General features: G+C 40.5%; 1 protein-coding gene across 2 annotated transcripts in view; it reads right to left on the bottom strand.

The window, feature by feature from the left end:
* Nucleotides 1–1,094: 1,094 nt before the first annotated feature.
* The window catches only part of ttc8 (tetratricopeptide repeat domain 8), a 97,054-nt gene continuing 75,070 nt past the window's right edge, over nucleotides 1,095–23,078 (bottom strand). For both annotated transcript variants that reach the window (XM_062537388.1, XM_062537389.1), the window contains 10 exons: nucleotides 22,572–22,661; nucleotides 22,404–22,448; nucleotides 22,213–22,298; nucleotides 22,040–22,127; nucleotides 21,785–21,895; nucleotides 20,678–20,817; nucleotides 12,695–12,869; nucleotides 12,453–12,575; nucleotides 1,969–2,052; nucleotides 1,095–1,617 (listed from right to left, as the gene is read on the bottom strand). In XM_062537388.1, the coding sequence (XP_062393372.1) occupies nucleotides 1,501–1,617; nucleotides 1,969–2,052; nucleotides 12,453–12,575; nucleotides 12,695–12,869; nucleotides 20,678–20,817; nucleotides 21,785–21,895; nucleotides 22,040–22,127; nucleotides 22,213–22,298; nucleotides 22,404–22,448; nucleotides 22,572–22,661 (1,059 nt within the window). In that variant the 3' untranslated portion in view covers nucleotides 1,095–1,500. The remainder of the gene's footprint in view (nucleotides 1,618–1,968; nucleotides 2,053–12,452; nucleotides 12,576–12,694; nucleotides 12,870–20,677; nucleotides 20,818–21,784; nucleotides 21,896–22,039; nucleotides 22,128–22,212; nucleotides 22,299–22,403; nucleotides 22,449–22,571; nucleotides 22,662–23,078) is intronic.

The following is a 23,078-nucleotide window of genomic DNA, read 5'->3' as shown; positions in this document are numbered from 1 at the left end:
TTAGTCAGTCAGTCCATAAGCTTTCTTGAAATATGTTTTCAGTCTACTTTTAAAGTAAGTAATTGAATAAATATGGTTTTATTCGCGATTTAACAAGAGAGTACTACACTTCCCAACATCCTAACATGTAAATCTGGTGAAAGCAGAGCCTTTGATTGGTAGAGATCGCCGTTGCCATGGCAATCCCAAACAAAACCTGTCAACTTTTCCCGCGCCTGTCGTCCGCTGTCCTCTCGAAAAAATCAAGATGTCTGACAGGACTATCAGAACCGATGTGTGGCCGTCCGAAAAAGAACGTTTTTCTCATCTTGAAGGTTGAATGGTAGGAAGTCATCATCTACTTTTCTCAGATTAATATGTTACCATGTTAAACTATCGTTAGGCTGCAATGTTCAAAATGTGTGCACGTTTGCAAAGGATCATGGGATATGACTTTAACTCAGAATTTAAAATATGTACACAATCTTGTACCTTTGCCTTTATTTCGCTTTTCTGACTTTTCTTTTTTTTGCTCGAAATGATGTCAATGGGAGAAATGAATGAGAAACTTACATCCAGAATCTAAGCTCTCTTGGAGGAGGGGCAGGACTGTCGAGCTCTATAGCCCACAGGTCTCTCTTTGAAGAAGGCGTCAAAGCCTGTCCCCACCCCTTGCATTCTTAGAGATGACTTCAATGACCATTACTCTCAAGTTTTTTTTTAAATCAGTGTGTCCAGCCTCTTTGAAATGTATTGTCACTGGATAGTTAGGATTCACAGTCCTGATGGCGTATTTGTGCTCTGCAAAATGCTCTTTGATTCTTTGCGTCGTGCATCCCACATAGAAACACCCACATTCACATTCAAGTCTGTACTGTACACAACATGCGTGGTATTACAATTAGCAAAGCCCTTACAAGAAAAGGTTCTCTGAGTAAACACATTATCTTCTTGTTTCTTGTAGAATGTTTGACTGATTTGAACCATGCTTTGTGTTGTGTGTAGTGCTAGTGTCCCAGAGGTGGCTGTTGCTGCCAACTGTTTGGCTTTTCTGTACATGCTGATTTGCAGTCTCATTTGCGTTCATGGTAGAATCAAAGTATATTTGCCAGACATTGTTATAGACTGCCAATATTTATTTAATGATTATACACATATCTCACTCCTCCTATTCACTTAGATCTTGCACACACAACCCTAACCTGTTCAGTCAGTAAGGGTATGTCATAGTTCACAAAGACAGCCCTGTTTTGGAGTACAGGCCATTCTTAGCATCAACCACTGGTATGTCAATCTCTACACCTTATTTTGAAATAATCAATGCCATTTACTATGCCATCTGATCAAAATGTTCAAGTATGTCATTCATGTCAACAGGCTAAATATGCTTTAAGAAGGATTTCACAATTTGTTTTCAAATTGAGTAGTGATTCAGAGAGATAACCACGGCCATATAACTATAATGTATTTTATGTATGACTATATGCTGTAAAGCAGCATAATTACAACATGTTCATACGGTCACAATTCTGCAAAATGTTGCCTGAGGCTCTTAAGGATCTGCTGGGTATCCACATGCTCAGGGAAAGCGTCTTCGGCTTTTTGTGCTGCTGCGTAGCTGCTCTGGAGATCACCAATCTTGGAAAACAAACAAACCAACCACAGATAATTAAATGTCAGTGAGGATAGTTAAGTAGGGACAAGATAAGATAGTATACAGCAGGTATTGTTTCCACTGCACACTGATTTACTGGCTCTCCAGCATAACTGAATTGGAATACTCAAATAAAATATATTCAGAGGCAACTATAACCAATTGTAAAAACAAGAATAATAATCATAACAATCGTAATGAAACTATACATAAAACTAAATGTTGCAAAATCACACCTTTTCAAAATAAAACAAACAAAAACAGTCATAATATACAGTATAAAAGCCACAGTAAATACTAGATCTACACAAAACAAATGTTAAGAGAATAATTACCTTTTCAGCTAAAGTCGCCAAATTGTAGTGTGGCTCATAGATATGTGGTGCCAGTGATGCTGCGGTTTGAAGGAAAGCTTTGGACTGTTAAGGAGAAAAAGTTATCAACAAATGTAGACAATTGCAAAAACAGATTCAAATAAAATCTGGATAAAATGATTTTATTGTTTTATCATTCAGGGGTCAAATATTGGGTGTTTCAGTGTCAGATCAGGACACTTTCGGACCTCATCGTCACAGATTTTAAAGAAACTTGGCATGCAGATTTAGTCATATGAGAAACCCACAGAAATGAATTTGCACGTTTCTTGCATCAATATTAAGGGAGATTCAGCCTAAGATAGTTTGAATTATACCTTGACTTATTATGCCAGTTATTTCATGTATCCAGGACACTATGCACCCTGATTAAGTCCCCATGGCCTTTGGAATTAAAATAAAACAAAATTTATTTCAGTTAACCTATTAGCTGGTTTGAATTGCATTGAGCTCAATGGGGGGAATTCTCCCATGCGCGTAAGGGTGCGTAAGTCCAAAAAAATGCGCAACTGTGCGCATTTCCCTCTAAGTGAATTCTGCCATCCACTTAAATCGGCCATTTACGAGTTACGCGTTTTGGTGGAGCAACCCCAGAATTTGGGCGATTCTTATCTATACAACTCTTGCGCGCATTCTGCCATGGCTTAAGCACTTTTCCAGCTACGCACCCTGGAGGGCTGGAACAAGGTTGAGCGCCACTACAAGGTGAAACAGCATATTGCTCATGTCAGTAGTAGGTAGTAGGTCAGTAGGAGTTTACCGATTGTGCATCTTCAGTTTTAACTTGACGTGATGTCATAGCATACTTCGTTTGAATCTGTCCATTTCTTCCCAACTTCACCGAAGTCATCCATACATTTGCACAGACGTTTGCACTATAGTGGAGCAGCATAGTTTATTCTCTCGTCTTTTAATTCGTTTGTAATGGAGATTGAACTCGTTATGCCAGTCTCTCTACTGTGTTCGAAGCTGCAGATGTCAGTCTACATATTTCTTAGCATAGATAAATTGATATTATGTGAGGCAGCTGTCAGCGAAACCTTTTTGTCAACTGTGAGTTTTTGAATTATAAATCTACACACCTCAAGCACGTCTTGACTCTTTATAAACAAACGTCAAAGCAAAAGTGAAGTAATTTCTTTGTTAAGCTATGTGATGACACAATTTTACTGTAGGCAGTTCTTTATTCAGTTCACCTTGCATATGTTTTCAAAATCAAAGACTGGTTGGTGTTCTTTCTAGATTTAAATGGCATTCAGAAGGTCAATGAGAAAGTCCACGTTCCACGTTTTCATATCAACCTCAATTAAGGAGGTGGTGGATCAGTCTGGTTGTTTTTTAAAATAAATCACGCCTCTTTCATAAGCCCGCCTTGATCTCGAATTTGCGCGGTGTGGGTGTGGCAGAAGCTGAGATGGGAGAATCCGCTTAACAGATAGGTGCGCAACAGAAACGCGTAAAAAAAACCTTACCCGCGAATGGGAGAATTCCCCCCAATGAGAATGAAACCAGCTAATAGGCTAAGTGAAATAAAACCATGCCAATCTCTTGGTATCGTGAAGGGTATAGTGTTGATGTGGGGTTATTTTAATTTACATAGGCATAGTGTCCTGGATACATGAAATAACTGCCATTTAAAACAAATAAAACAAATAAAAAATCTGCTAGCCTCTATGGGAATTTTAACACAAAGGTTATCATAGGCGTTCCAATACTTATGACACCTGTATTTTAAGGAAAACATTTATTTATTTACAATACATTATTCATTCACAAAGAGAATAGATGTCCTTAAATGTTGAATATTTCCTATTCATTTAACCCTTTGGAGTCTAAATCCCCCCCTGGGGATTTGAAAAATTGTTCCAAACACACATCTCAATCTCAGCTATCCTAGGATTTTCTTTTATTGTTTTTACAAAGTGCCATTGATACATTCTCTTTTGAAACATATTTGGAAACTAGTTGATTAAAGGTTTCTAATGGTGTCTATGCTGCCCTCGGGTTTTTTCCCAGGGAAAAAACCCAAAACAGGCAGCGAGCAAACCACAACAATAGAAAGACGGGCACAGACAAGAAGCAGCACTCGGCACCTGTTCATCCCACAACCCTCATTCTAGGCGACTCTACAGTGAGACTTTTAAATGGGGAAAGGATGATTGTATGTTGTTTCCCAAATGTTTCAGTGTCTGACACAAAAAACAAACTGGCAGAACTGGTGTCAAAATATACAACTATCAAGCGCATCATTGTGCATGTTGGAGCAAATGACATTTACAAAGAACAACTGTATGTTCAACAAGATTTCAAGGAACTTTTCTCTGCTCTATTTGAACTAAGGCTTTGACTTTTGGCCAAAAATCGTATTCGAAGTTCGTTTGGTTATTAATATCAAACTTCGAATGTATTCGAATATTTGTTAATAATATTTTGACCATTATTTTTATGCTATTGGAAAAACACGGAGCATTCATTAAGCTGAATTTCCTTTTCCTGCTCTCCCTCCGTCTCTCTGTCACTCATGCGTCTGTGTCTCTCTCTCTCTCACTAACATACACACACACACACGTACACAGCCCCTTCACTCCGTGCAGACCGCGTCTGTCTGCATGAAAACAAGATCCCTGGAAGCTTGATTGCACCGACATAACGCTGTTCAGGTGGAGGCATGCATACAACTTTACCAAACAGTATAGCCTAAGTAGCCTAAACTCATTCTCCATGGCCCGTTTTCTCTCGTCCTCCCTCGTGCGCGCTCAATGGACACCCGTCCCTCGACATGCATCCTAAACATTCACAATCGTGAAAGCAATGACGCATAGAAGACAACAAGCTAAATTATCCGGTTAGCATGATTAGCATGCTGCACAGATTAAAACTCTTGCATGCATTCAAGTTGATTGACCATCTCAATACCAATGTCTTCCAACTCCAAGACTTAAAAGGGCCTGTCCCAATGAGGAAGTTACTATTAGCTTACCTTGAAACTTACACACACGTGGGGAAACTGAATAGGCTAGTCAAACCACTCGCTAACATCACCTACAGGAGCGCCTAATAGCCTTGCTAATGAGCTCATGATTCACGACTTTACCAGATGTGAGAAAGCCGCTGAATCTGAAAACCACGTTTGCATGCAAACACATGTACAAAAAAATAATGCTCATAACAGGTTCGAATATTAAGAGCTGCCTAAAATTCGTTCGAATATCATATATTTTTCAAAAATTCGAATTATATTCGAATAACGAAGTTCGGAGTCAAAGCCCTAATTTGAACTTGGATTACAAACTTTCATCAGTGGCCCACTCCCAGCAGAGGGAAGCTTTGTTTTTACGAGACTGTTTAGTTTAAACACCTGGCTCGCAAAAACATGCTTTTCAGTTGGGATGAATTTTATTGACAATTTCAACCTTTTCTGGAATCGCAGGGAATATTTCAGACCAAAAAGCACAGAGCTGAGTTGGACTGGAGCCAAGATCTTAACACAGAACTATCACCTCTCTCTCTTGCACCCAACATTTTCTCTGCCAACCTTGAGCCAAGCCTCTGATAAGCGCTCAGTAGCCACACAAACGGAACAAACTGAGGACATCAACATGCAGACCCTGGAGAAACATAAACAACCAGAACAACAATGCCCAGCCACGTCCACTGGACATGATAAGATGGGTGCTGCTAAAATGATTCATAGTAAATCACTGGCGTCAAACTCTGCGAAATCTCAGCAAACAAGTGGATGTCATGAACAGGAGAAGATAGCACCTATCAAAGCAGTTGGAAGGCTATCAGAAAGGAAGGGTCATGTACCAGTGCCCCTCCCCACCTCCGTTGACTCCTTGCCACCACAAAGCCATAACAACATGGAACACACTACTGGAATACTTGCTAAAAGCGAAGCAACAAACCCCCCAGGACCCCATCTGGCAGATGGAGACTCTGGACTTTTATTCCTTGATTTCCCATCACTACACACACCCAATAACCACCCCACCCAATCCAACTACCCAGGCCACCCAAACCCACCTAATATCCCATCCCAATCCCTTCCTCATCATTCCACCACCCAAACAAACTCCACAGGATCCCCCACATACCCGTCACCATCCCCACTCAAGCACATGATGTTCCCTGCAACAATGGAGAGACTGCTACCAGCAGCCAGGCAGATTTTTAACAGTCCAAGACCTTCAGCACTGAAGCGCAGTGCACCTCCACGCCCTCCCCCTCCGCATGCAAAAGGATCACCTAAGCAGCAACAACTTCATGAGAGTATTGTATGATATTCTGTGGGTCCCTGCAATAGAAATGGTAGTGACAGTAGTTTTGAGAACATGCCGGGACCCAGTAAGCCTATGTCATTTTCTATTCCTGTTCTGACAAGTAATAGAAGACTAGCACATCGAGCCTACAGGGTAAACCAGTCAAATCTCCTACCTGTACCACTACAGCCTCAGATTTCCCCAGTGGATCATAGCTCCCCAACTCTTACAGCAAAACTAGCTCTCCTAAACATCAGATCTCTTTCAAACAGATCATTCTTAATTAATGATCTTATTTGCACATACAACCTTGATTTTTTACTCTTAACTGAGACATGATTAGACCAAGCAAACAGTGCTGCTACCCTCATCGAATCTGCTCCACCAAATTTCAGTTTTTTGAGTGCTACCAGAGCAAATAAAAGAGGAGGGGGGATAGCTACAATTTTCAAGGCATCCTTTCAGTGCAATCAGTCATCATTTGGTGAATTTACTTCATTTGAATATCTGTGTGCAAGCATTAAGTCTTCTCCTCAGATTTTATTACTGACTATTCATGACTATTTTATTACTGACTAACATTCAGCTAAAGTCTTTCTTGAAGAGTTTGGTGAACTGCTATCAGTCATTTGCATAGAGTTTGACTGTCTTATTATATTAGGGGATCTAAACCTACATGTGGATAATCCTGAAAACAATTATGCCAAGGAATTCATTGCACTAATCGACACTTTCTCCCTAACACAGCATATACAGGAGCCAACACACTCTCAAGGCCATACACTCGACCTCGTTATCACAAAGGGTCTCAATGTCTCCACAGCTGTTAAAGACCTGGCGTTATCTGATCATTTCTGCGTGTTCTTTGATGTGTCTATGTCCCCACACAGTCAGAACAGATCTATGTTGGTAAAAAGGAGAATCATAAATTATAAGACAAGTGTTCTTTTTGAGCAAGCACTCTCACAGACATCAAGTAATTTGTCAGACTCAGTAGAAGACTTATTGGATCACTTTAATGCAAAAATGGCAAACATTATGGATGGCATTGCTCCCTTAAAATCCAAGAAAGTTAAGGACAAACAGAAAGCACCATGGAAGCAAAATCCAGCGGTTAAACTCCTAAAAAGAGAGTGTAGGAAGACTGAAAGAAAATGGCGTAAATACAAACTTCAGATCCACTATGACATCCATAAAGACATGCTCCGCACATATAACTTTGAAATGTGCAAAGCAAGACAGTCTTTCTTTTCTAACATCATCAGTAGGAGTTCAAATAACACTCGTGTTTTATTTTCCACTGTCGAAAAGTTAACAAATCCTCCCTCACAATTAGTGCCCGAACTTCTCTCAACTAATAAATGCAATGAGTTTTCATGTTTTTTTAAAGGTAAAATTGACAAAATCAGACTCAATATATCTGCTAAATTACTCATTCAACACCCGGAACTTCCAGCTACAAATAGAGGGAAACTTAACTTGATGTCAGAGTTCAATTTGATAGACTACGAAACACTTGAAAAAACAGTACAGATTCTCAGCTCCTCCACGTGTGTCTTAGACACCCTGCCTAAAAATTTCTTCAAAACTGTTTTTCACCTTATAGCCTCAGATGTCCTTCACATTGTAAATACATCACTGCTGTCTGGCACTTTTCCTAAGTCACTGTAAAGCCACTGCTCAAGAAGAATAACCTGGATGCCTCCATTTTAAACAATTACAGGCCCATATCCAATCTACCTTTTATTGGCAAAATTATTGAAAAAGTAGTCTTTAATCAACTAACCACCTTCCTAACATCAAATGGGTATTTTGATTACTTTCAGTCTGGTTTTCGGGCAAATCACAGCACTGAAACAGCTCTCATTAAGGTTTTCAATGACATACGTCTCAACACAGATTCTGGTAAAACATCAGTCCTAGTGCTACTGGACCTTAGCGCAGCATTTGACACTGTTGATCACAATATTTTACTACACAGACTAGAACACTGGGTTGGATTTACAGGCATAGTTCTAAACTGGCTCAAATCATATCTACAAGAAAGGAGCTTCTTTGTTGCCATCGGCAACTGTGCCTCAACACCAACATCCCTGACCTGTGGTGTTCCCCAGGGGTCGATCTTGGGGCCACTATTATTCAACCTCTATATGCTCCCACTTGGACAAATCATCCAAAATAATTTGATTTCATGTCATAGCTATGCAGATGACACACAAATTTACTTAGCTCTGTCACCAAAAGACTATGGTCCCCTTGAATCTCTATGTCAGTGTATAGAACAAATCAACACTTGGATGGCTCAAAAATTTTTCTTCAGCTGAACAAAGAAAAAACTGAAGCAATTATATTTGGTAAAAAGGAGGAAAGGATTAAGGTTGCCACTCTCCTTGAAACAAAAGGATTGAAAGCAAAGGATACTGTTAAAAATCTCGGTGTATTAATCGACAGTGATCTAAATTTCAACAGTCACATGAAAATGATAACTAAATCAGCTTTTTATCACCTCAAAAATATTGCCAAACTGAGAGGGCTAATGTCAAAACATGACTTAGAAAAACTCATTCATGCATTTATCTCTAGCAGGGTTGATTACTGCAATGGGCTTTTCACAGGCCTTCCTAAAAAGACTATCAAACAGCTTCAGATGATTCAAAATGCAGCAGCTAGGGTTCTCACAAAAACAAAAAGAACTGAGCACATTACTCCAATTCTTAAATCTCTGCACTGGCTTCCAGTATGTCACAGAGTTGACTTTAAAGCACTACTAATTGTTTATAAATCAGTAAATGGAGCAGGACCTAAATAACTATCAGACATGTTTCAGCAGTACACACCTTCTCGTCCTCTGAGGTCTCAGGAGAAAAACCTCTTAGTAAAACCTGCTGTTAGAACTAAACATGGCGAAGCAGCTTTTAGCTGCTATGCGGCTCAGCTTTGGAACCAACTTTCTGATGACATTAAAAAGGCCCCAACTGCAGCCTGTTTTAAATCTAGACTTAAGACCAAATTGTTCTCAGATGCTTTCTGCTAACTGTCTCTTAATTATTCCATCTGGAGTCTTTTATGTTAATTATTCCTTATTGATTTGATCTTGATTTATGCTTTGTTTTTATTTTCTATTATGATCTTTTTATTATTATTATTATTATTATTATTATTTTTATTACTATTACTCTTTGCCCATCTATGCTTTTATCTGCTATAATTACTGTTTGGTTTTTGTTTATGTAAAGCACATTGAATGACCTCTGTGTATGAAATGTGCTATATAAATAAACTTGACTTGACTTGACTTGACTCGTACTGCGTCTCCACTAGCAGGCAGGACTAGACAGCTAGTTAACAGTTCTTTGAAGCTCCGAATAAATCCAAGGCTTGACTTTGATTTAGATATTCTTTAGTTTTGTTTGTAAAACTGTAAAATAATACAGAAGAAAATGCACATGAATTTCACGTTACATATGAAATAGCATTAGGCTATGCTGCTAACACACCATTAGCTAGCAAACAGCAATTATCACTCGTGACCGACGAGAACTAGCAAACTTAAAGGAATAGTTCGGAATTTTGGACATAGGACCTCATTTCCAACTGAGTCGGGGTGATATAGGTCGGTGGAGACCATTTTCAGTGAATTTCTGCCCTTCCTTGAGTTGCAGCGTTCATCTCGTGCTAATCTGGTGCTGAGATAACGCAAGTCAACGGTAACATCCAGCCTGCCACTGAAAACACTCCACAGAACACCCGAAACAAATAAATTATAATGTCAGACTATCGATGCACATGCCTGTGTTGATAGAAAAATGTTAGAAATAAAACTAATCTTGCATCGCATTGCAATAGCCTACTTTGTTACCTGTATGGCAGTGGCGGATTGATATTGAGAAACTAGTCCCTCAAAATGTAATAAATCATTGAGTTGCAAGGTTAGTTTTATTTCTAAAAGTATTCTATCAACACGGACATGTATATCGACAGTCTGACGTTTTAATTTACTTGTCTCGGGTGTGCTGTGGAGTGATTAAGACTGTTTTGGATGTTACCGTTGAAATGCATTAGCTCAGAACCAGCGTTAGCAAAGGGGAACGCTGCAACTGAAGGAAGGGGTTAAACGCAATAAAAAAAACTGTTTCCACCGACCTATATCACCTTGGCAAAGTTGGAAATGAGGTCCTATGTCCAAAATTCCGAACTATTCCTTTAAGCTTAAGTAAGCGGACAAAACACATCCCAAGTTACAAAGGCAAAAGACACCCGACAAGTAATATATCTAATATGTACTTACAGACAAATAATGTCCAGGACTCAAATGTAAATACTTTCATATAAAAGGAAATTGCCAGGAACGTGCTCATCTGTTGTAAACTCTTTTAAAGGGATATTCCGCCATTTTTGGAAATACGCTCATTTTCCACCTCCCCTCGAGCTAAACAATCAATATTTACCTTGTTCCCGTTCATCCAGCCATTCTGTGAGTCTGGCGATACAACTTTTAGCTTCAGCCTAGCATAGATCATTGAATCGGATTAGACCATTAGCTTCTCGCCTGCTAGCTTCATGTTTAAAAGTTACTAAGATTTCTGGTAATTTTCCCATTTAAAAAGTGTCTCCTCTCAAGTTAGAAAGTGCAATAAGACCAACTGAAAATGAAACCTGGCGTTTTTCTAGGCTGATTTGACATGGAACTACACTCTCATCTGGCGTAATAATCAAGGCAACTTGCAAACGTACCATAGGCGCAGTGATATCGTACGCAGCATCTGAAAATAGTCCCCATAGACAACAAGCAGTAGTAGTGCCAGTAGCTGCAAGTTGCCTTGATTATTACGCCAGATGAGAGTGTAGTTCCATGTCAAATCAGCCTCGGAAAACGCCAGGTTTCATTTTCAGTTGGTCTTATTGCACTTTCTAACTTGAGAGGAGACACGTTTTAAATGGGAAAATTACCAGAAATCTTAGTCACTTTTAAACATGAAGCTAGCAGGCGAGAAGCTAATGGTCTAATCCGATTCAATGATCTATGCTAGGCTGAAGCTAAAAGTTGTATCGCCAGACTCACAGAATGGCTGGATGAACGGGAACAAGGTAAATATCGATTGTTTTGCTCGATGGAAGGTGGAAAAGGAGCGTATTTCCAAAAATGGCGGAATATCCCTTTAAGACTAACACGTAAAACAGGAAGTAGCCTACTTGACTATTAGACAGTTGCCCACTAACGCCACAAGGTGGCAGCATATACAAAGGAATATATATATATATACAGTCATGGTTGAAATTGTTGGCACCCCATGCTAAAGTTGACTAAAAAGAGGAATATAAAATCATCTTTTGGAAATTGATTTTAATGGCTTAAGTAATAAAATTAGGAAAAATCCAAGCTTTAAGGACACACCAATTTTCTTTGTGAATGAATAATGTATCATAAATAAATAAATGTTCTTCCCAAAATACTGGAGTCAAAAAAATTGGCACCCCTATGTAACCCTATGGTAATTTAACACATCGATAGATCAATAAAGTATCTTTCTATATGCTTTACTTTTGAAATCCATTTTTGTTAAAGCAATCTTCCATGTATAGCCACTACAATCATTGGTCAGTAATTAGAAATTATTTGTTTGTCGCTGGCATTCGTTCTTCTTTTAGATGACAATGTTGGTGGGGACAAACACCATTCCTTTGAAAGTTGTGGGAGATGCATCCCTTCTGCCCATCCCCTAATAATGTGCCTGTGCAGTGAATCCTTGCTATACACCCCAGACGGCAGCAAGATATTTTGTTGCAGACAGATACCTCAGCGGTAGGTCTAGGGGCAGTCTTTTCCCAACCACAGGATGGTATAGATACCCTGTAACCTTCATTAGTCGTAAGCTACTTCCCATGAAAAGAATGATGCAACCATAGAGAAGTAATGCTTGGCAGAAACTACGATATTACTTACTGGGTACAGAGATCACTTTAGTCACTGACCATGTCCCATTTAAGTGGATGGCCAACAACAAAGACAAGAATTTCAGAATAACTCTGAAACTTAAACTCTGCAGGACAAACCTCAGCAGACTGGGCTTAACCACCTCTCTCCTCTGTACTTGCATTTCAAGTCCAGTACCATCTCCATCATGAAATATCTGTCCCTTTTAGATGAAAAATAATGAATGAAGGTGATTGAAAAGTACTCACCTGCTCAATGCGACCTTTTCGTAGCTCTAGCACCGCCAGATTATTGTAGGCCTCAGCATGATCATTATTGAAAGCTAAAGCTAGCTTGAAACACTGATATGCTAGTGTCAAATCACCTATTCCCTGAGAACAATAAAAAGGCATTACATTTGTTTGTTTGTTCTGAGAGAATGTATAGTGACAATTACACAACAGAAGATGTACTGCTAAAGATAGTCCAGAAGACAAAAAACATCACCTACCACTGCCACATGGCCCAAGTTGTACCAGACGTCAGCTTGCTCTTCATCACTAGACACTAGTGCAAGGGCTCGTTCAAAAGACGACAATGTCATGTCGTACTGTTGTGCATAGAAACAACAGAGGCCCAGGTTGTTATACAACTGGCAGTTGTACACACCCATCTGTAACAGCCGTCTATAAGAAAGGAAGAGTGAGAAAGAAACACATAGCTTTAATAGATCGATCGATCGATCGATCGATAGATAGATAGATACTTTATTGATCCCCAAGGGGAAATTCAAGGTCCCAGCAGCTTAAGACACCACACACACCATACACTACAATGTAAACATGATGATAAAAAGCAAATCAACTAACAGTCTCAACAGTACACAGTATTGTACAGAAATGTCATGGAAATGAGGATGGAGGTGCAGATAGACTGCAGAGAAGTTCAACTCTCCTTTTGCCTTTAATGAAGCATTGTAGAATTGTATGGCCCTGGGTACAAATTACTTCGTCAGTCTGTCAGTTGTGCATGGCAGTGATCTTAGGGCCTGTTTACACGACAACGTTTTTTTCAAAAACTGTGTTTTTTTTCATCAGTTAGGCCTTTTGTTTACACGACGCCGCCGCTTTGGAGGCTGAAAACGATGTTTTTTGAAAACTGCTTCTAGGGTGGAGGTTTTTGAAAACCCCGTTTTCGTTTTGCCGTGTAAAGGCACATCTGGGGTTTTTATGACGACATAGCCCCACCTCGAACCTCTAGTCCAGCCCCCGCGCTTTACCTCAACTGACTAGACCCTTGGCAGAACAACAACAATGCTGGATCACAGAGCCGTGTGTGTGCTGATGCACTGCTGCACTGCATTTGTTGACAATGCTGGAACAAAACGTTGCAGTTCTGCATGATTTCGACGACTAGCGACAACGCATTAACAATAACCTGCGCCAAAATAGTCTCTAGGCTACTTTTAAATCCACCACCTCCCCCTGCTAGAAGAGTTAATGAACACGTAACTGTAATCAACTTAATGCAGAGCCTACGCGCACACATTTTGTTTGCGCAGGAGTTATAGTCTAATACGCATACAGCAACTATAGCCTAGTCTACTTGTGGCCGCGATGCAAATAACTCAATTTAATTTAGCACAGACAGAGCATGTTCAACGAATTCTCTCACAAACAGGTGGAAATCCCGACATCAACGACATGAAACTTAATAATCCAAACGAAACATCTCATAAATGCCTCGAAATACACTGCCCCACAGACAGCCCTGTGCTTTGCATAGCCCAAGTAAATAAAAAAGCCTACCCTCAATCATTTGTGGTGTCTGATACCACAATAGCTACTGGCACGCTGGCCTCCTTTACATTTCAGTAAATAATGTAGGCGAATGTCCATCGCATATTAACTGTGCATGCGAAATACAGGGTTGCTTCAGGTGTTTGGCGGCGGGCAGTTCTGATAGACATTCGATATTATTCTAGGGGGCCATATACAATAACATTACAAGACAGAAACTGAAAAGCAATACTGTGCATTAGCTCTCAATGGTTGTGCAAACATCCACTATGTAGAATGTGCTTGACATATCTTACATCAGGGCTGCCAGGCGAAACATTTCTTGACTGTCACTCTCAAAGCGTGACACTTGGCAGCTCCGATAAGAGTCGCTTTTTCAAGTGTTAGGCTAACTTTGATTTGATTTGATTTATTTGACCAACTCATATTTAAAATAAAAGAACATGATACAGATCATAGACCGCACCATCTCTTTCAACAAGGAAGTCAGGATTACACAAAAAAGCCCTGAGGCTTATTTCCATTGTGGTCCCACCAAGAAAGCAAGAGAGACAGATGGCAACAGATCTTAATCAGTCAAGAAAGGTGGTGTGACATTAGACCCCCCCCCCCCAACAAAATAAATAATAACAATAAATAGATTAAATAAACTCCATGAATAAAAATTACAGACACTTGCGAATAGCAGACACATACTGTCAATACAAATACAAAGTCTCTGGACCTGCCCCTAGTGGAGTAGTGATGCACATCTCTCACTCTGTTAAAATAGTTCATTAAATATCTAGGGACATCTCCAAAGACAATCCTATGGACCACACTCAGCTCAATCTGAGATACTCTATCATCTACCCTTAACCATCCAACATTTCTAAAGTGTGGGGAGTCCAGATGTGTTCTTGGACGTAGATTCAATATAATTCTTATCATTTTATTCTGAGATGTGTGCAGCCTATGCTTGAAGTACTTAGTAAGCCCATTATACCAAGAACAGCAGGCATAGTCAAAGTGGGGCTGAATTATGGCTCCTGCAAGAGTCACCAAGGCTCTTGAATCAAGAAACTTAGCAATTCTTGCCAAAAAACTTGTTCTTTGATTTACTTCAGAAATTACTTTTTGAGCTTGCTCACCTCCAGATAAACAACTATCCAAAACACAACCAAGATAACTGACTGATTCCTTAGCAGTGATTACAGTGTCCCTGTGACGTCCCTGCTTGTATTGGTCCGTCTGTGCGCGTCTGCTGCTGTTTGTCTGTGTGTTTGCAGGTACTGGCGGCGTGGGCGTGGCTAGCGCACCTGTGGGTGCTGACTGGCCGGAGCATAAAGGGCATGGCTGTACCCCTGCTGCGAGGGTTGCGGAGCTGCTGTTTTTTGGCCTTGTCGTGATTTTGGATGGCTTAGTTTCCTTTGTCTATGTTTTCCGCATTCACGCATTTCATTCTCAGTCCATAGCACATTCACACACTTCGCAGACACACTGATTTCTTCATATACTGACATGGATAGTTACGTTTGTTCTTTTTATTAGTTATGTAAAATAAATATAATTTGATCCTTTGAACTTGTCCTCCTTTGTTCTGGTTATGGCCTTGAGCCAAGCCGTAACATGGGGGCTCGTCTTAAAAGCATAATTTAAATTGGATAGGCTTCTTTGCAACGTCGGGTTGCGTTGTTATTTCGCCAGTATTTCGGTGATCGAATTTTTTTGTGGAGGACAAAGGAGGGTCAATGTTTTGTAGCCTCGCTTAAAATATTTTTTTCTCTGCGCTGGGTAGCCTGATATGTGCGTTTGGTGTATTGGGATTTTTTTCAGCATTTGGGTAAGTCCTTTACGTTACAGGTTGCTGAAGTTTATGCTCCCCGGTTAGGTTGGAGTTTCGCCGAGGGTGGATTTATTGTATTTGTGCTCATCTCTGGGCTGAGGCACCGCCGCTGTTTGAGGGTGAACAATTTGTATATTCTTCAGCTGCCGGTATACTAGTGTATTAAAGAGCTCAGTCCTTGGGGATGGCATGAAGTCGTCAGGGGGTAAGTTTAGTTAGTATGTGTTTTTGGAATAGTTTAGCAGGGAGTTGGTAGGCTACCTGTGTCGTTCGTAGAGGGGTTGTCTAAGCTGATTTGAGAAGCGCAGTATTGTATGAGCCTGATAGAAGGCCTGAGTGCGTGTTGGAATAGGCCCGTAGTCTTTGTTTCCTTTGGTACGTTGTTTGGTAAATTGTTTGGCTTGTCTATTGCCTAGGTTGTATAATGTCTTCTGTTGATGACTTTGTAGCAGCTCCATCTGAGGAGCTGTTAAGACAGTATTCGAAGAAGCAATTGTGGGAGATTGTCGCAGCTTATGATATTAATTATTGGCAGCGTTGAAGAAAGTGTTGGTAGAAAGGCAAATTCTACCGCAGGTTGTGTTGCGACCGAGTGAGCCTTCTAAATTAGCTACTCCTACAGAAGGGTTTTCGTTTGAAGAGCGCAAAGAAATGATTGAGATGCAGCAGGCCCATGACCGGGAGATGGCGAAGCAGGCCAGTGATCATGAGGTCGAGTTAGAAAAACTTAGGGCGGCCGATATGGTAAAGCAACGAGAGATGGAAATGGAGAGATTAAAACACGCTCAACATTTGGAGGTAGAGAAGTTGGCACAGCACTATAAATTAGAAGTAGAGCGTCTGAAATTAACTGGAGAAGGTAAGCTACCTCCCGACAATCCTGTGAGGAATCTGACTCGTCCATTTGATGTTAGCGGTAATTTAAAGATTCTGCCTAAATTTAACGAGCGAGATCCGGATATTTTTTTTCTCATTGTTTGAGAGTGTAGCAGATGAGTGTCAGTGGCCTGTCTCTCAGCGAGTGGTGATGTTGCACAGGTAGGGCGCAGGAGGCATACACTGCGTTGGCAGTTGAGGATCGCAGGGATTACAATAAGGTGAAAACTGCGGTGCTGAAAGCATTTGAATTGGTTCCTGAATTTTAGCGACAGCGATTCAGATCTTGGCGTAAGAGGATCAAGCAATGCTATGTGGAGTTGGCTAGGGAACTCTCGTCCCATTTTGATCGATGGTGTGTTTCGTTGAATGTTACGACGTTTGATGAATTGAGGGAGGTAATTCTTCTGGAACAGTTTAAAAACGTAGTGCCTGACCGTATTGCTGCCTACCTAAATGAGAACAAGTCCAAGACTATGTCTGAGGCTGCAGTGTGGGCAGATGAGTTTCGTCTGACTCATAAGAACCATCTCAGTGAATTTCGTTTGCATTCAGATTCTGTCCGCAGAGAGAATTTTGGTGCGCAACGTCAAAGAAGATTTGATGGGCCGTCTCATTCGAAGGGGTTTAATAGCGTCCATACTAGAGGGGCTACTGATAAAAATTCCGCGCAACGGCTCAGCCTTTTAACCATCTTATAATAGACTGTGTTGGCCCCTTACCACCATCGAAATCAGGTCATGAATACTTGTTGATGGTGATGTGCCAGGTTACAAGGTATCCGGCTGCGTTCCCATTACGTAGAATCACCACAAAAGCAGTTGTTAAGGCACTCACACAGTCTATTTCTATTTTTGGGGTTCCAAAAGTTGTGCAGAGCGACCGTGGAACAAACTTTTCATCTAAGATGTTTATGGAAATTTTAAAATGTCTTGGAATTAGGCAGAGTCAGTCCAGCGCGTATCACCCACAGAGCCAAGGAGCTCTTGAGCGCTTCCATCAGTCATTAAAATCTCTTTTGCGCTCATACTATGTTGAGTTGAAACGTGACTGGGAAGAGGGTCTGCCTTGGCTTATGTTAGCCGCTAGAGAAGTCACACAGGAGAGTTTGGGCTTTAGTCCTAATCAGTTGGTTTTTGGTCATCATGTGCGTGGTCCACTTGCAGTGCTCAAAGATGGTCTCGGGCAGGATGAGCCGCCTAAGTCTCTTGCAATGTATGTCAATGGTTTTCGGAGACGTTTGTGTTTGGCGGGCGAGAGTGCTTGGAAAAGTCTGGAAGTGGCACAGGTGAAAATGAAGCGCTTGTTTGATCGCAGTGCTGAGCTTCGTGAGTTTACGCCAGAGGATCAGGTTTTGGCTTTGTTGCCGTTGTCAGGTTCTTCATTTGCTGTAAAGTTTGCAGGGCCGTACACCGTCACACAGAGGTTGTCTGATCACAATTATGTGATCACCACTCCTGATCGCAGGAAGTCCACACAGGTTTGCCACACAAATTTGTTGAAGTCTTACTTCTTAAAACACACTGAAGGTCCGTCTAAGTTGGTGGGTGGTGTTGCTACGGCTATCTCTGTGGGGTCTTCTCCTTCGGTGGCAGTGGAGAAAGAGGAAAGTCCAGATATAGTTGGTATGCAACCGCGTTTAGGGAACTCAGAGTCACTTCGTAATTTGGATTTGTTGTTGGGACAACTAGCTGATTCAGAGAAAAAAGAATTGTCTAACATAATTGCTGATTTTCCTATGTTGTTCGGAGATACGCCCTCTCGGACACATTTGATCGAGCATGATGTGGATGTGGGTGATGCGCTCCCCATCTGTCAGCGCTTCTATCGCGTGTCGTTAGATAAGAGGAAAAAGCTTGAGGAGGAGGTACAGTACCTCCTCGATAATGATTTGGCATCTCCATCCTTTTCAAGTTGGGCCTCTCCGTGCATCTTGGTGGGCAAGCCGGATGGCACATATCGTTTCTGCACTGATTATCGTGAGCTTAATAAGATCACTAAGCCTGATGCGTTCCCACTTCCTCGAATGGAGGATTGCATCGATCAAGTCGGTGCAGCTAGATATGTTAGCAAATTCAATCTCCTTCGTGGCTACTGGCAAGTCCCTTTATCTGCTCGCGCACGGGTGGTAACTTTGTTCATAACACCAACAGGTTTATATTCATACGCAGTTATGAGTTTTGGACTTCGTAATGCGCCGGGCACTTTTCAACGTCTAATGAATAAGGTGGTATTTGGACTTGAAGGGTGCGCGGTGTACCTTGACGACGTCATTTCTTACAGTGACACTTGGGGGCAGCATGTGGTGAGAGTGCGTGCATTGTTTCAGCGTCTGGCGGACGCACGGCTCACTGTAAACCTGGAAAAGTGTGAGTTTGCCAGGGCTACAGTGACCTATTTAAGGAAGGAGGTTGATCAAGGGAAAGTTGGTGTTCTTCGTGCCAAGGTGTTGGCTATTGAGAGTTTCCCACGTCCCACAACGAAAAAAGAGCTTATGAGGTTTCTTGGAATGGTGGGCTACAATAGAAGCTTTTGCCCTAACTTCTCCTAACTGTCGTAGCTCCACTCACGGATCTTCTGAAAGCTTCAGTGAAATTTGGCTGGTCAGAGAATTGTCAACAGGCTTTCGAAAATGTTAAAATGCTTTTAACAACTGCGCCCGTGCTGGCAGCGCCTCGATTCGATGAGCCATTTGAAATCCAGGTAGACACGAGTCACGTCGGAGCAGGAGCCGTGCTTTTACAGAACAATAGCGATGGCATAATGCACCCAATTTGTTTCTTCTCCCGAAAATGTAATGTTCATCAACTTAACTATTCGGTTATTGAGAAGGAAACTCTTGCTCTGATTTGGTCTTTACAACACTTCGACGTTTACGTTGGTAGTGGAGCTCCAGTCGTCGTATACATGGACCACAATCCACTGACTTTATGGCATTCGCTCCACAGTCCAAGTCAGCGTTTGATGAGGTGGATTCTGTTTTTGCAACCTTCCAATTTACTTTTTTTCATTTTTTTTTTTCATTTAATCCCACCACCACCCCCCCTCTATATACTATGGCTCATTTGAAAGGTAAGACTCTGAGCTCTCAGTGGGAGAAAACCGTTTATCTCTACGTGTCTCCATTCCTGAGAAATCTCAAGCTAAACAGTGGCTGGTTTTCATCAAAATCCCCGTTGTTCCTCTAGAAACGGAGATATAAGCCACTTAAGACATACGTACATTTCCGGATTGTAGGATTTCATGAGTTTTTAATCGTCATCTACTTCAGTTCTCTTCATGATAGACTTCCAAAAATCACACATAAGGTGAGTTAGAGTGTCTAGTTTCGTCATTTTAAAAAAAAAGCGAAAAACGCAATATTGTGTTATTGGCACTCTACGCATGGGAGCTAAAAACGCAATATTACGTTGTTGGCACTCAATGAGTTAAATTAAGTCAAATGATTTTATGAGAAAGTGCTAGATAAGTCTCTTTATACTAAAAAACAAAACCAACTAGATTTTTTTTTATCTTGATGTCAAATTAAAAAGGCTTGGTTAGATTTTACTAAATAAGCAGTTTTGCAGTGTAGTCTGTCTGGTCGTCATCTTAGACTTTGTGAAATAAATGTCTAAATAAGTGTGAATTATATATGTTTCCTCTTCATGACACATTTTTTGACTGATGCAACTTGTATTCCAGAGCGACTTATAGTCTGGAAAATACGCTAATACTGTCCTGTAGTAAGGGTGAACATCAGCTATTAGGTAGTCAAGGTCATGGGGTCAAGGGTCATGGTCCAATTACAATTACAATTATTTGATGTTTGCAGGTGTTGCAACTACCGTTAACCACAACCACTTTCAATGTTGAGAGTAATGTCATTCCTTCTCGTCAGTGACTGGACCACCACCCTGTTGGGTTGTAATCGGCACCATTTTTTTTATATAATCTTTTTGCTGTTTGTTTACAAGGGGCGCCAGTAATAGACCTTTTCAACTCAAGGTGATACCTGTAAAAGCGCAGGGCGATCTCAGACTGGTCTGTGTAAAAGTGGTTGCTGCCTATACAGGCAATGGCCTCCACATGTGTGTTGTCCTGTTTTAAGACATCTTTATAGTACTCAGTTGCAGATGTGATGTTATTCATCTCCTGAAAACATTGAACACATGAGCATGTTAAAAGTGTGACTGCATAAAACAGCATGGCAAAAATAATCCACAGTTAGGGTACGCTCAGACTAAGTGTCTTTTCCTGACAAAAGAAATTGTGCACACCTTTTGTAAAAAAGTAGACGGAAGCGTCTTTTTTGTTTTTGGCTGGAATAATTTTTTACAATAGACAAAGTAGCTAATGTTAGGCTATGTGTAGATACAAAATGTTGGTAGAGTTGCGAAGTCATGTCAAATAATTAATTATGTTCAGACACTAAAACGATGAGTCTCTCAACCAGCAGAAAAAGATGGCTGTGATCGAGTTTTTAAAAAAGCCTTTTTTGAAAACAAGAGCCCTTTTTCCATTAAAAAGTGAATTCGCTTAAAAATGATGCGCAAAAAGTTAGTGCGACACATGTGATGGAAAATTTACTTATATTGCTGTAACGGCGGTTTTATCGTGATAAATTAATTCGCTCGCCAGAGGTGGATTAACGAGAGTTAAATCGATATAAGAGTGATGGAAAAGGTTTGTAGCGATATAAGTTACTGTGACGCCTGCTCAGAATGTTCACAAAGTCAGCGCTAAAATGTGACTTTTTCGCGCTCATACAAAGACGTTCACATCACAATGGTGTACCATTCACTACCTTTGATAAATTCGGTAGGAGTGTTCCATTCGCTACAATTGTTGATGGAAAACCATCTAGCGCAGTAGAAAAATGTGCATTAACAGGGCTCTGATGACATCATTTTGATTTGCTAAAATCGTTCTGCTGATTGGAAAACCGTGTTGGTGCTTCTTATATCGCTCAAAATTACATCGACTTATGAGTCAATTCGCTTGACAATCTTATGGAAAAAGGGCTAAGGTCTACTCCGTAATGTTATAATGTAAAACTACGCTTAGACGCTTAGTCTGAACGTACCCTTAAAAAGTACAGTAACTTTCTTCAATAACACACTTCATGAATGCGTGCAATTCCCGTTAGCAGAGTAGCCTCTCCAGGGAAGTGATCAAGACCTTGTTTAAAGAGGTTTAGGGCTGTTATGGGCTGGTCTAGGCGCTGGTACACCTGTGTAAATAAAAAATAATGTAGAGATAAAAAAAATAAATAAGCACACCACTGGAACAAAATATGGCATAGCCTTTTACTAAGTATAGGTCAGGTAAATTAAGTAATTAAGGCCCCTTTGTGGTTGCCAAGTTTGGCTGTTACCTTTGCTAAGTATAGGTATGTGTCAACCATCTCCTGGTGATTGAGGGCGGATCGAAACTGTTTTTCAGCTTCCCGATGTAAACCCAGCCTGGAAACATATGACCGCGAACATATTAGTTTCATTCAAAGATAGCCTCATTCTTTTATCAAGACCTGCAACATTAGAATCTCACCTGTAGTAGCATTTACCAAGTTGGACCTTCCACCACCAATCCTTAAACTGAGCATGCTCAGTGGCAAGGGCAGCAAAATCCAGGGCCTTTAATGCAAAATGTTATATTCACTCATAATGATAGAATTTCACAACTGGTCAATGTAGTATTTGTGAAAGTATATGTCATACAAAATGTTAAAATGGACTTACATTTTTTACATCATTCTCATGATGGAAAATAAAATCAAACAGGGTCTAACATGACAACAGAAAGGTTAAGCAATTGGCAATTCAATTTGTACAGTTGTCTCTTTATCAGATTTGGAAACTGATGTAAGATAAAATAAATAAAAATAAGAACTGCAAAATTTGACCTACCTTGGACATATTTGGTTTTTGAGCATATTTCGTAAGGTTGAGCCTGGACAGGTTAATAAATGGCCCATCTAGATTGGTTAGCATGGATGCCTAAGACAAAATAAAAAGTTAAGACTACAATTTCATTCGTGGACATATTCAAATATTTATGGGTCATTCTATAATTCAGGGTACAAATCAATTGTAGCAATACAGCTCAACTCCGTCTACTCTGTTATAATTAGGAGCTGAGCACAGAAACAAGTCCCTTTTTTTTAGAAGGATTATTAGGGTCAGAGTACCAAAAAGCGCATGGTCTTATTGTTTTTCCAAGGATTAACATTAGTATTATTATTACATTGGCAAAAAATCTGGAAGTTTGGCACACACATCAGGTGCTGTACAAAGCAGTTAGGTACAAGAGCTTGGCCACTGGTTTTGGAAAGTGATTAAGTCACTCAAGGGTATTGCCCCACCTACATTCCCTCAACAGCTTATGGTGGACCCAAAAATTATACAAGAGAAAAA

The sequence above is a fragment of the Sardina pilchardus genome, chromosome 5, assembly GCF_963854185.1.
Source record: "Sardina pilchardus chromosome 5, fSarPil1.1, whole genome shotgun sequence".
Classification (NCBI taxonomy): Eukaryota; Metazoa; Chordata; class Actinopteri; order Clupeiformes; family Clupeidae; genus Sardina; species Sardina pilchardus.
This window is presented reverse-complemented; position numbering and strand designations above follow the sequence as displayed.